Source organism: Notechis scutatus, chromosome 2, assembly GCF_049901735.1.
Source record: "Notechis scutatus isolate UNSWTSFEM ecotype Mainland chromosome 2, rNotScu1.2, whole genome shotgun sequence".
Classification (NCBI taxonomy): domain Eukaryota; kingdom Metazoa; phylum Chordata; class Lepidosauria; order Squamata; family Elapidae; genus Notechis; species Notechis scutatus.
Genome location: NC_142010.1, coordinates 21,966,415 through 21,979,703, shown reverse-complemented (window position 1 = coordinate 21,979,703; position 13,289 = coordinate 21,966,415). Strand labels below are relative to the sequence as shown.

The 13,289-nt window shown below is 38.1% G+C and overlaps 1 protein-coding gene across 1 annotated transcript in view; it reads right to left on the bottom strand.

Annotated features, from left to right (window-relative positions):
- Positions 1-9,556: 9,556 nt before the first annotated feature.
- The window catches only part of LOC113429262 (uncharacterized), a 77,485-nt gene continuing 73,752 nt past the window's right edge, over positions 9,557-13,289 (bottom strand). Inside the window, exons 8-9 of the mRNA XM_087953735.1 lie at positions 11,804-13,258; positions 9,557-11,499 (exon numbers count right to left, since the gene is read on the bottom strand). Coding sequence (XP_087809861.1) covers positions 11,805-13,258 — 1,454 coding nt within the window. The 3' untranslated portion in view covers positions 9,557-11,499; position 11,804. The remainder of the gene's footprint in view (positions 11,500-11,803; positions 13,259-13,289) is intronic.

Below are 13,289 nucleotides of genomic sequence, written 5' to 3'. Positions count from 1 at the left end.
CATTGAACAAATCAACTAGGAGTTCTCATTCCAAACACAATGATCAAGTTCAAATTATCACACTTTGGACACATTATATGAAAACCTTGCTCTCTACAGAAGTTCTAAAGTTGGGAAAAGTGGAAGAACAGAGAGGACAATCAACAACCAGGTAGATGGGCCCAGTTACAATGCTGAAAGATGCACTACTGGAAGATCTGAAATCTTAGGTTGGAGACAAATCATCTAGAGAAAATCTCTATGTGTATCAGGTGTCGGGAACCAGAAGGACTCCGTGACCAGGTCAAAGTAGCTGCTTTATTGTTATTCTCCTATTATAAGAATCTCATCAGACTAACTAGGGGAGACATGATAGCAGTGTTCCAATATTTAAGGGGCTTCCAAAAAGAAAAGGGGAGTCAACCTATTTTCCAAAGTATCAGAAAGCAAGTCAAGAAATGATGGAAATTAATCAAGGAGAGAAGCAACCTGGAATTAAGGAGAAATTTTCTAACAGTGAGAATAATTAACTAGTGGAACCGCTTGCCTTCAGAAGTTATGGGTGCTCCGTCACTAGAGGCTTTTAAGAAGAGACTGGACGGCCACTTGTCTGAAATGCATAGGGTCTCCTGTTTGAGCAGAAGGTTGGACTATAAGACCTCCAAGGTCCCTTTCTAAGTCTGTTATTCTGTTAAAAAAAACTTTTTACTTTCCTCTCTACTCCACTCTAGATTCCATCACAGCGTGGATGCTAATGACTTGGCAGCACATAATCAATCCCTCTAGTAAGAGGATCCCAGGGAAATTGTAAGAAACTTACTGGCTGAGATCCAAGACTCAGAATTCTGCAGGTTATTGTCCTGGAAGGCATACGATATGTCTTCTGACTTCACCATTTACATTCTTTCTCCTTGCTTTGGGATATGGTGAATACCTTCCCAACATTTGCTTTTGTCCGCAACCAAATAAGTTGGAATATTATCCATGAAAGTTGTAGCACAATAATTTAAAAAAAAAAAAATTCAGGTGGCACAAGATACATTTGTGCCAACGTGAGACAGATGTAGGATGCTTCCAATTTTTTTTTAAAAAATTATGCTTATTCCGGAATTCAGATCGTATTTTGGATTGGAGGCACATTTTACAAACATTCCCACACCTTTATCTCACCTGATCTGTGGTAATTTACAGGGTAGGATCTATGAGTAATATGAAGTATTGCAGTATGAGATAGTTGATTTCTTACAGCAAACGTGTCAATTGGTAGAAACCTGTCTGGTTTTTGATATCTACAATTGAATGGCACAATTCTGGCTCAGTTTTTTTTTCTTTTTCTGGAAAAGAAAAGAACAGAAAAATAAGGAAAGGAGAATGGAATTCATTCAAAGTTTACTAAGTGCCTGCTTTCCCAATATGCTGACATTTTGTATAATTTCAATCCAATTTCTAAGAACTAATAACAGACCTCTTTAAAAAGTACATCACTCTGTTTTCATTCTTTGACATGAACATTTCCTTTGCAAAGTATAATTTCTCCCTATACATGCTCTTTTACCAAATATAACTATTACTCTTTGCAGGCTGGTCATCCTTAGTGAAGCGTGCAAACCAGCACCTGCATTTCCTGCATCATACTCAGATGAGGAGATCACATCGTTCTCCTTCTGTTCTGGCCACTTTTTACAGAGGCACGATTGAGAGCGTTTTAACAAACTGCCTCACTGTTTGGTTCGGGGGCAACAGTGCCTCCGATAGAAAGTCCATACAGAGAGTGGTAATGACAGCCGAGAAGATTATAGAAAGCTCGCTCCCAGTCGTTCAGGATACTGCTTATAAACGCTATGTGCTTAGAGCTCAAAGCATTGTCAGAGACCCCATACACCCACTTCACGGTCTGTTTCTGTTGCTCCCCTCTGGGAGGAGGTTTTGAAGTTTTTCTAGCAGGACTACCAGATTCTGTACCAGCTTTGCCATCCATCTGGTAAACTCGCAAGATTCGTTTTTCTCGCCATTTACATGTATACATCTGAACTATGTCCTTGTTAACAAAACTCGCTGGCCCTTGTCCCTTACTCCTATTCTGGGAACAAACATGGGAATCAAAAGGAGACATCACAAAGCATATTAGCATCATGTCACAGAATTATCAGTAAAAATGCTGGAGAGGAATACAAACAAAGTGACTTTCTAGGTAAACAATATTTTTCCCCCAAACATTTCTGCTGAATCCTTTCTCCTTTTACCAACAGAAAGACCTTTGAAATGATAGCTTGTTTAACTGATTTATTTCCTATATTGCTTCTCCTGTCTTTTTCTTTGATTGCTAATGATTCATTGTTTCATTTTAATAAAATATAGAACTGCAAATTTAGCTACAAAGATAGCTAATGAGAAAGATAATGCGGTTAGATCAAGGGTCTTCAAGCTTGACAGCTTTAAGACTTGTGGACTTCAACTCCCAGAATTCCTCTTCCAGTCATGTTAGCTCAGGAATTCTGGGAGTTGAAGTCCACAAGTCTTAAACTTGCCAAGTTTGAAGACCCTTGGATTAGATAATACAACAAGGCCTTTTTTGTTTTTTACAAAAATGCTGTTTATTTTCTATTGTTTTTCAGGTTTGTTATTTGTTGTTAGAGATGGAGCGGTATACAAGTCCAAGTGCTATTGTTATTATTGAATAGTAAATCTGAGATAAATTTAGCTTGGTTAAAGTTTGTTTAATGCCAAATTTCTATGAATTGCCTCACATTTTTGGATTTAGCTTTGACCAAAAGATTAAACCACCCTCCTGAGCTGGTAGACTGAGGAGAGAAATGATAAAACTACTGCAAAACTTTCTATGCAGATTCTTCTTGTTCTACTATTTTCCCTTTCCTCAAGCATTTGAATGGATGAAATAGTAGTTATGAGAGGTTGAAGTTTGTGTCCCAATTATCCAACATACTTGTCAGACTTGCCTCAGCTTCATCTCCTAAGTACAAATGATCCTGAAGTCCATTTGTTGAGAAAGGTATAGCTTACTAGAAGTCAAGTGTAGTCCAATGCCAGAACTGAAAACCATGCACCAAAATCAACCAAGCCAAACTGTACGTTCCCTTAGGATTCTTCTTGGCCCTCATGTCCAAGGGAATTCAAAGAAGATGTTTTTTTAAAACGAACATTTCAAGTAGAGGTTGGTATGTGGCTATGTTCCATTCCCAGCCGTCAGACCTTGAAAGTTGTTAGAAATTTCGTTTCACTATTGTAATACTGCTTCTTCTTTCTTCTAACGGCTTCCTGAAACTTTGTTAAGTTCTTTTTTTTTTTTTTTTTTTTTTTTTTTTTTTTTTTTTTTTTTGGGGGGGGGGGGGGGGTTTTTTGGGGGGGGGGGGGGGGGGGGGGGTGTTTTGTTTTTTTTTTTTTTGTTTTTTGGGGGGTGTGGTGGGGGGTTTTTTTTTTTTTTTTTTTTTTTTTTTTTTTTTTTTTTTTTTTTTTTTTTTTTTTTTTTTTTTTTTTTTTTTTTTTTTTTTTTTTTTTTTTTTTTTTTTTTTTTGTTCTGAGAACTTTCAACTTAAAACTTGATAAAGAACTTACTTCAAAGTATACCTGCTCATACAAATTGAGAGTACCATTTTGCGTTGTTTGCCAGTGGTGTGCATATGTATGTGTGTGATTTATTAGGCCATCGTAATCAAAAACTATTGGAGGGGTGCAATTAGAGTGCTTGACTTGCAGACTCTTAGGGTTTGGAAATGTTGGCAAATAAACTTTCAGAGGAAGAAGGATTTAGATTAATGACTCATTGCTGTTGACTGTTTCTTGAGAGCAGCTGATTGCTCATTGTGTCTGAGTGCACAGGAGTTTGGTAGGGAGAATGTTCAGCTGCAAACAACATGGGAAGCAAAGTCCCAAAGGTGTTTTTTTCAAGAGGCAACTGGACTTTCTGGTTCTTGTCTCTTGAAAAAAGCATCTTTGGGACAATCATGACCTGGATGATTGAGAATCTCCATAGACATGGGAAAGAAGGCATGTGTTTGCTCTCCTGCCTAAAAAAACCTCAACTACATCTGCTGGAAGCACAAGTTTGTATGCATATTGGAGGTGAAGGTAAAAGTATCTGAGGATAAAGTTTGTATCCTGCAATACACCGGGGAAGAAGCTATTCAAAGAAAAATCAAATTCCCAAAAAGATGCAAAGAGAGATGAATGACAGCAAACATGTGTCAGAAGGATCAAAACACCTTATTTTCCTGCGGTTCATGCCAAGCAAGGAGTCCCATAAAACATACCAGATGATCGATGGAGAGTCAAAATAGGTTTCTTCTTCACCTATCAAGTTGTTTTGAGTGGGCAGCCTTATCCTAACTCAGTCATACGTTGAGGGCTAAACTATGCTGCAGCCAGTGATCCTGTGTAGGTGTTTCCATCTGAGGAATGAAAAATATTTGTCTGACTAAATGGAAGGATGGACACAAACAAGGGTGACCACTTTACATACGTGTGAAGATCAAAATGGCAGGTGTAGCTGTTCAATCACATTTCGATTTTGATGAGCATTGCTGTGAGGGACTTCTTTTGAGAAATGGTTCAGACCACCAAGAAAGAAAGATGCTTTACCTCAGGAGTGTCAAACTGGCGGTGCGTGGGCCAGATATGTCATGTGCAGGCCACACCCATGCCAGCTCTGTGAATGGGAAAAACATCGTGAAACATCATGTGATGGCAACATGACGCAGCAAGTTTGACACTCCTGCTTTACCTGCTGTTGACTGGCTGTAGTATCTCTGCTGGAGTGGTGTAGCTGCTGGGCTATGCTTCTCCTTTCCGTTAGTCTGCTGCTGGTTTGGTGAAGTCCAAGTCTGCTTCTGCTTCACCATCAGTTGTGTCTTCTTCAAAACACATTTAAACACGCACTCTCTTGTTTTCCCCCCAATATTTTCCTCTTATCATTGGAAACCAAGTCTAGTCTACCGCTCTTCAGGCTACCTTAAATCCTAGGGAAGACCACAAAAAGAAGGAAAAACCCACACTGTCCATTCCAAGGCTTTCTTCCCATAATTGCACACATGTAAAAATAAATGGAACTTCAATGATGCCTTCACAAGCACCTCTTCAACTTTTTAAAAATCTCTCCTATTGAATCCCTTGGGCCAAAAAAAATATATATATAGGAAAAACAATTAAGGTGCATTTAGCATAAAAAACCCTCAGAATTTTAGGGAAATATATTGGAGAGAAACAGTAACAACTAGAAGGAAACACATTTAACATAAGCATAAGGGAGATTTCTGAGCCTTTAAAATAGCTCTCCATTTAGGGCTTCCGGTTTGCAAGGCATTGGCGGCGGTAGGAATCCACGATTGTGCGCGGTTTCTGCCGCGCTCGCCACTGAAGTGCCCCCGATCCAGCTGGATCTGGAGGCTATAGCTATCCTGTAGGGGTAGCTTAAGATAGGGGAGAGCCAGGCAGGGTTTCGGGGGGATCGCAACCCCCCTCCCCAGCCGGCTGGACTCCCTTTTCTGAAGACGGTGGAGCGGCGGTCAGCAATGGCCGCCACAAAGAAGCCTTCAGCCGGATAAGAATTGTGCAGGAGGAAGCTTAAGGTGAAAGTTACTGGCTGACCCGGGACAATAAGGAACGTCTAAATATCCTGGATTTTAAACTTTATTAAAGATACATTGCTTTCAAAGAAGACGGAAAAGCGGCGGATGAAAGTAAAAGGGAAAGGTTGTTTTTTTTCCTCACCTTCCTTACGGTGATAGCAGATGGAAATCGGAAAAACCTGCTTTGGCACTAACAGGTAATTAAATTAAAGCCAAGGGGACAATAAAGATTTCCAAACAGTGGGAAAAAGGAAATTTAAAAAAGAAAAAAAATCTTTTTTTACTATAAGTGGGAAGGGAGAGGAAAAGAATTAATATTAAGATTCTGCTGGAGGAGACTGCTTGGAACTTATAAGCTAAATTGTGACAAGACTTCCAAAAGATATATTTTAACTGGAACTTTGCAACTGTTACCCCAGGAAGAGAAAGTGTAAAAAGAAGAAAGTTTTTAAATGAAACAGTTTGTGTGTATTTGGATTGCTTGGTGACTTTGGGACTTTGGAAATTATTATCTGAAAGACTAAAAACATCTGGGTTGTTTTAAAATTCTTTCATAATGGCACTACTTGTTGAGGATCTGAAAATGGAATATAAAAAGCTAAAAGAAGAGGAACAAGACGGAAAGGGCTCTTCTGGATCTGTTTTTCACTTCTTAGAAATGGCGATTTTTACTTATCAGAAACTTCAAGAACAAAGAGACTGGGATGAAGAAGAAGCCATCTTTAATGAACAAGCAACTCTAATTGGGGAAGAAAAGGGAAAGAAGGGAAAGAGAAAGGAGAAATTAAGACTTAAAAAAACCAAAAAAGGGAAAAATAGGATGAAAAATCGTTATAATGTCAGAAAGCAACAGAAAAGAGGAATACAGAAAAGGGTGGAGATTAAGAGGGTGGAGATTAAACAAGGGGGTAAAAAGACTAGATTGGAAAAGAAAGAAAGGGAAAAAGGGAAGAGAAGTTACAAAGGTTTGAAACAAGATGCAAAGAAACAGGATTCATTCAGAGATAATGGGTAAAAATATAATTTAAAAAGAGATTCTGCAAAAGTACATAAGATTGTATTGTTGTATTTGTATTTGTAACATTGTTAGAAAAATTGGAACATTATATGATCATAAAACGGGATAAAACATTAAAAGGAAAATGTTTTGTAAAAGTGTAAAATGTTTAAGACTTAAAGATAGAGTTTAATTTGTTATAGATCATTGTTTTAGCTATATTATTAATTTATTATTCCTTTTTATTTTAAAATATAGTATGTAGTTTTAGAGTGTACTAAGCAGAATCAGAATGGAAATTATATATTAAGTGTTATTTAGGGGAAAGATATAAAGGCGTCATACTTCAACCAGTGATTACAGGAGAAATTTTCTGTCAATGAGAAAAGATAATAGATAATTGAAACAGAACAGACAAAAGATATAAGCATAATGATTTAAACTGAGATGAAACAAATAAAATAGAATTAAGAGAGTTAAAAGAGGGGAGAAGCTATATAGAAAATGTAGAATGGTAAATAAGATATGAAATGGTATACAAAGTGAGCATGAACTTGAATTTATGTCTGCACAAAAAGATACAACCCGGGACTAAGCCGCTTTCCAAAAAGAAGTTTTATGTTTCTATGTCTTGTGTTTTGTTTGTCTATGTTTGTTTATTGAGAATTAATAAAATTTTGGAAGAATATTGGAAGAGAACATATGAAATTGTAAATAAGACAGATAAAAGTATAAGTACAATGAATAAAAAGATATAGAAATTTAGGTAAAAGAAATACAATTGAATAGAAGTAAAGGAAGAAATAGTGAGAAGTTGGAAAAAGAGCAATAAGATATGAAGTTGAATACATAAGATGAATATGCATATTAAATTGTGTTTGTATGGAAATGTGATAATTTGGAACTATGCTGTACTCAAATGTTTTATTTGTTTTGTTAAAACTCAATAAGCAGATTTTAGAAAAGATGTTTTATGTTCCTATGTTTTATGTCTTGTTTGTTTGTGTATTGTCTTTGAAAACTAATAAAATTTGTTTTAAAAAAATAGCTCTCCATTTCAAAATAAGTTTTGGAATAGTTGAGCATCTCGAGCAATGTGGCAAAAGGCAAAGTTTAAATGTAGAAATAATTGGTCTCTATGTCTTTTATGTTAAAATTACCAGTTGTGAGGGTCAAACTAAAAGAGAAATTTATTTTCCTCGTTCAGTTTATGTAAATAGAAAATGCATAGATTTAACCAACTAGACCTAGAATTTACATGGCTTCTCACCCAAATAGATGTTATGGGAAATTGGGTCATGGCTCCTTCTGGAAGTTTTCCAGAATCTGTATGTTTATATGGTTTCTCTTTTGTGTGGATCCTTTCATGCCAAGTAAAGGAACCACTGTGGCTGAGGTTCTTTTCACACTCCATACATTTATATGGCTTCTCTGCTGTGTGCATTTTACTAATTTATAACATAACTAAAGAGAAAGAAAATTTAATATGTTGGAAAAGTAACCACACCATTGATATTTAATTTTTATTTAAATCCGATTTAAATTTTTCTTAACTCTGGTCACACCATAGAAAGGCAAAATATAAATGCTCAAAAAAAGTTTTTGTACGTGCATTTTGGGAGCTTCCTGTCATTCTGGCTCCTTTCGTAAGAGGAAATTTACATCCTTTCAGCTCCTTTCACACACCATACATGGATAGGTATGTGATGATTCTCTCTCATAATGAGACCTTTGACTGAATAACTTTCCATATTTCATCATTCGTATCAGTTAACTCAGGTCTCTGTAGATGAGTCCAATTATTTTTTTAGTAGTAGTATATGCTTATTGGCAACACTGACTTTAGCAAAGTTCTATAAAATTACAACAATCCATATCAGTTCAATACATCCCCTCTAATTTTAACAGCACTCTTTGTCAACATGCACTTTTGTATCATGCATTGTTATTGTTTTGTTACATGTTCATCTATATCAGTCAATAGTAAAAAAAGATTCTTCTAAACTAGACTGATTCAGTTGGACAGAGGCATAATTGATCTAGTTCTAGGTTCCTGATGCAATTTGCAATGCAATAATGGATCAAATTTCCCCCCTTTATTACAAGTTACTACTCCTTTTTCAAGTTAATACTATCAACATGAGTACAATGTTGTCTGCATGTAATAAAAAGACTTTTCTACTTTCAGTTGATAAGGCATAAAAAGGATTAACATTGTTAATTATAAACGTTGTTTATATAAAAATTAAAGAAGAGGGGAGCCAGTATACAGCCGTGATGGACACCTTTTGTAGTTTTAATGTTTTGTTAGGGAGACATTTTGGTTTATCCGTATTTGCATGTATTTTCATCCATTTATATATAGGGGGGGGGGGGGGGGGGGGGGGGGGGAAAGAGGAAAAAGAAAAAGGGGGAAAAAAAAAAATTTTTATTTTTTTTTTTTTTTTTTTTTTTTTTTTTTTTTTTTTTTTTTTTTGGGGGGGGGGTTGGGGGGGGGGGGGGGGGGGGAGGGGGGGGGGGGGGGGGGGGGAAAGGGGGAGGGGGGGGGGTGGGGGAAGGGGGGGGGGGGGGGGGGGGGGGGGGGGGGGGGGGGGGGGGGGGGGGGGGGGGGGGGGGGGGGGGGGGGGGGGGGGGGGGGGGGGGGGGGGGGAGGGGGGGGAGGGGGGGGGGGGGGGGGGGGGGGGTGTGGGGGGGGGGGGGGGGGGGGGGGGGGGGGGGGGGGGGGGGGGGGAAGGGGGGGGGGGGGGGGGGGGGGGGAGGGGGGGGGGGGGGGGGGGGGGGGGGTTTGTGGGTGGGGGGGGGGGGGGGGGGGGGGGGGGGTTTTGGGGTTGGGTTTTTTTTTTTTTTTTAGTTAATATTTTTTTTTTTTTGGGGGGGAGTGAGGGTTTTTTATTTTTTTTTTTTTTTGGATAATATATGATGGGGATAAAGGAAACCCCAATTTGGGGGAAGTTTTTTTTTAAAAAAAAAAAGTTTTTTTTTCCCGGAAATTCTGTAGGTAATCTAGATCAGTAGCTATCTCCCATCGTTTTCCTGTATTTATTGTATCAAAAGCAAATGATAAGTCAATAAATGTTATATAGAGGCATTTTAAGGAACCATTCATTGACCTGTGAATCTGAGTTGTAAACACTGATTTATAGCATATATCATTTTCTGAAGCCTGCCTTCTGTTATACTACAATCTGCCCAACTTCTGTCCAATCAGTCTGTTTAAAATATTTTTGTTGATGTTGTTAAATTGTCTCCAGCTCTTTACCTCCCCATGGACCACAGCACGCCAATCTCCCATTTTCCACTGTGCTGTTGAGTTTTGTCCAAACCAGTCCCTTAGATTTTGAAGCCATGTTGTTATTCTTCTGCCTGGACCTCGTTTGCCTTCAATCTTTCCTTGGAGTGTTAAGTGAAGGATGCCTATTTTTCTGGGTGTCACATCACATATCCAAAATATTTTAACTTACGCTTTTTTATGGTTTTGCTGATTTTCCTTGGCTTTCCCAGGCGACTTATCACCTCATTTCTAATTTTGTCAACCCAGCTTATACATAACAGCCGCCTGTAAATTCACATTTCAAATGCTTCTAGTCTCTCTTCAAGTGGCTTTCTGTAGAGCAGGATAGAAAACATGTAATATCTGACCAGCCTGATTTTCAATCTCAGGCTTACGTCGTGACTGCAGAAAACCTTTTTCATTTTGAAGAATACTTGTTCGAGCTTTCTCTATCCTTGTTTTTACTTCAGTGGTCATGTTCCATCTTTCATGTAAATTAGAACCAAGGTACGTGAACCTTTCCACTTTTTCTAGTGGTATTCCTTTTGAAGTTCTTGGTGGCAAATTAATGGGTTATTTGCTGATGACCATGATCTTGGTTTTTGAGTTGTTAAGCTTCAAGCTGTATTTTTCAGATATTTCTGTGATTCTGTTGAGTAACTGAAGGTCTTCATGCTTACTGGCAAACAGAACTGTATCATCAGCATATATCTTTCACATCTACAGACACTATACACTGATAATATTTAATGATTCTCTCATATTCAGGTAGTTCTCAACTTACAACAGTTCGCTTAGTGACTGTTTGAAGTTACAACAGCGCTTAAAAAAGTGACATGGCCATTTTTCACACTTATGACCATTGCAGCATCCCCATCATTGCAGTGATTCACTTAACTGTTAAGAAAGAAAGGTGGTAAAATGGGCAAAACTCGCTTAACAAATTTCTCCGCAACATAAATTGTGGCTTCCATTGTGGTTGTAACTTGAGGACTACCTGTAATGAGATCTTTGACTGAAAAAGATTCCAGACTTCTTGCATTCCTACTGATGGATTCTACATTGTAGATGTGAGCCTGGTCACACTGGACAATTTTTTTCAAAACTTTTGCTTCCTGAAAAACCTTTTGGTTATCATGACAGATCCCTTCAAACTGAACAGAGATTTCAAAATAACTATAACATATACTCACATCTTGAGAAATATGAAACTAACTTTTAATGACTATAATGTATTTAATCGAATAATGTTTCCGACATGCTGTATGAATTCAATAAGGATAAAATTGTTTTGCTTCTGCTTTTCATTTGCAAGTGTCTGATACATCTCACTGCACTGCACAACATTACTTAGCCAGCATTGATGGATTCTAGTTGCCCTGATACAAATTTTCCATCATGGCAATGTTCTGATGAAACCTTTCGCTATGTTTGTTACTGACTGCACCTAGAATTCTGAGGGAGAAGTCCAAGTATGAATGCAGAAAATGCATCTTCAGTGACATGTTGCACTTCATGATCTTGTATGCTGTAACACATTTGTCCATCAGCTAAATGTAGTTTGGTGCTCTGAAGTTGCCAAGAAAATTCTCAAGGACATCTCTGAATGATTTCCAGGTGATTTTCTCTGGCCCCACTGATTTTCAATTGCCATTGATGATATGTATGATCTGTGGACCAAAAAAAATACCTTCCTTAATCTTGACATCAATTATTCTTGGAAATATCTGCCTCAAATAACAAAAAACTATTTTATGTGCAATAGAATTTGCCACCTCCAGATGACAATATTTGAAAAATTAAGTTTATAATTAAAACAGTACCTACCTATTATTTTTATTTTCATCAGTAAATTCATCTCTCTAGGACTGCCAATTGTGAAGGTCAAATTCAAAAAAACCCTTCCCCACCTATACATAAATAGGAAATGCGTAAATTTAACCAATTAAATCTAGAATTAACAAAGATTCTCACCTTAATGTATCTCTTTTAGGTCATTGTTCCTCTTCCTCTTTCCACATGCCCGAGATTTATATGGCTTCGCCCCTGTGTGGATCCTTTTATGGGAAGTAAGATTACTGCATTGGCTGAAACCCTTTCCACACTCTATGCATTTAAATGGCTTCTCCCCTGTGTGGATCCTTTGATGGGAAGTAAGATGACTGCTATAAATAAAGGTCTTTCCACATTCCATGCATTTAAATGGTTTCTCTCCTATGTGGATCCAACTATGGGAAGTAAGGTGACTGCTATAAGTAAAGCCCTTTCCACATTCCATACATTTAAATGGCTTTTCCCCTGTGTGGATTCTTTTATGGGAAGTAAGACTACTATGTTGGCTGAAGCCCTTTCCACACTCCATACATTTATATGGTTTCTCCCCAGTATGGATCCTTTTATGGGAACTAAGTTGAATGCTATGAGCAAAGGTTTTTCCACAGTCCATACATTTATATGGCTTCTCCCCAGTATGGATCCTTTTATGGGGAATAAGTTGACTGCTATGAGTAAATGTCTTTCCACATTCCATACATTTAAATGGTTTTTCCCCAGTATGGATCCTTTTATGGGAAGTAAGATTGCCATGTTGGCTGAAGCCCTTTCCACACTCCAAGCATTTATATGGCTTCTCCCCTGTGTGGATCCTTTTGTGGGAAGTAAGCAGAGTGTTATGAGTAAAGGTCTTTCCACATTCCATGCATTTATATGGCTTCTCCCCTGTGTGGATCCTTTTATGAGAAGTAAGATGATTACTATAAATAAACATCTTTCCGCACTCCAAGCATTTATATGGTTTCTCCCCTGTGTGGATCCTTTTATGGGAAGTAAGATTACTATGTTGGCTGAAGCCCTTTCCACACTCCATACATTTATATGGTTTCTCTCCTGTGTGGATCCTTTTATGAACAGTAAGAGACCAGTTTTCACAGAAGCCTTTTCCACACTCGAAGCATTTATATGGCTTCTCCCCTGTGTGAATCCTTTTATGGGAAGTAAGTTGAATGTTACGACTAAAGGTCTTTCCACACTCCATGCATTTATATGGTTTCTCCCCTGTGTGGATCTTTTTATGGGAGGTAAGATGACCACTGTAAGTAAAGGTTTTTCCACACTCCATACATTTATATGGCTTCTCCCCTGTGTGGATCCTTTTATGAACAGTAAGACTACTGGGTTGACTGAAGCTCTTTCCACATTCTTTGCATTTATATGGTCTCTCCCCTGTGTGGACTGTTTTATGGCAAGTAAGCTGAATACTCTGAGTAAAGGTCTTTCCACATTCCATACATTTATATGGCTTCTCCCCTGTGTGGATCCTTTTATGGGAGCTAAGGTTGCTCTGCTGGCTAAAGCCCTTTCCACACACCATGCATTTAAATGGCTTCTCTCCCGTGTGGATCCTTTTATGAGATGTAAGAATCCCATTTTCTCGAGAAAGAGTAAATGTCCCATTGTAATG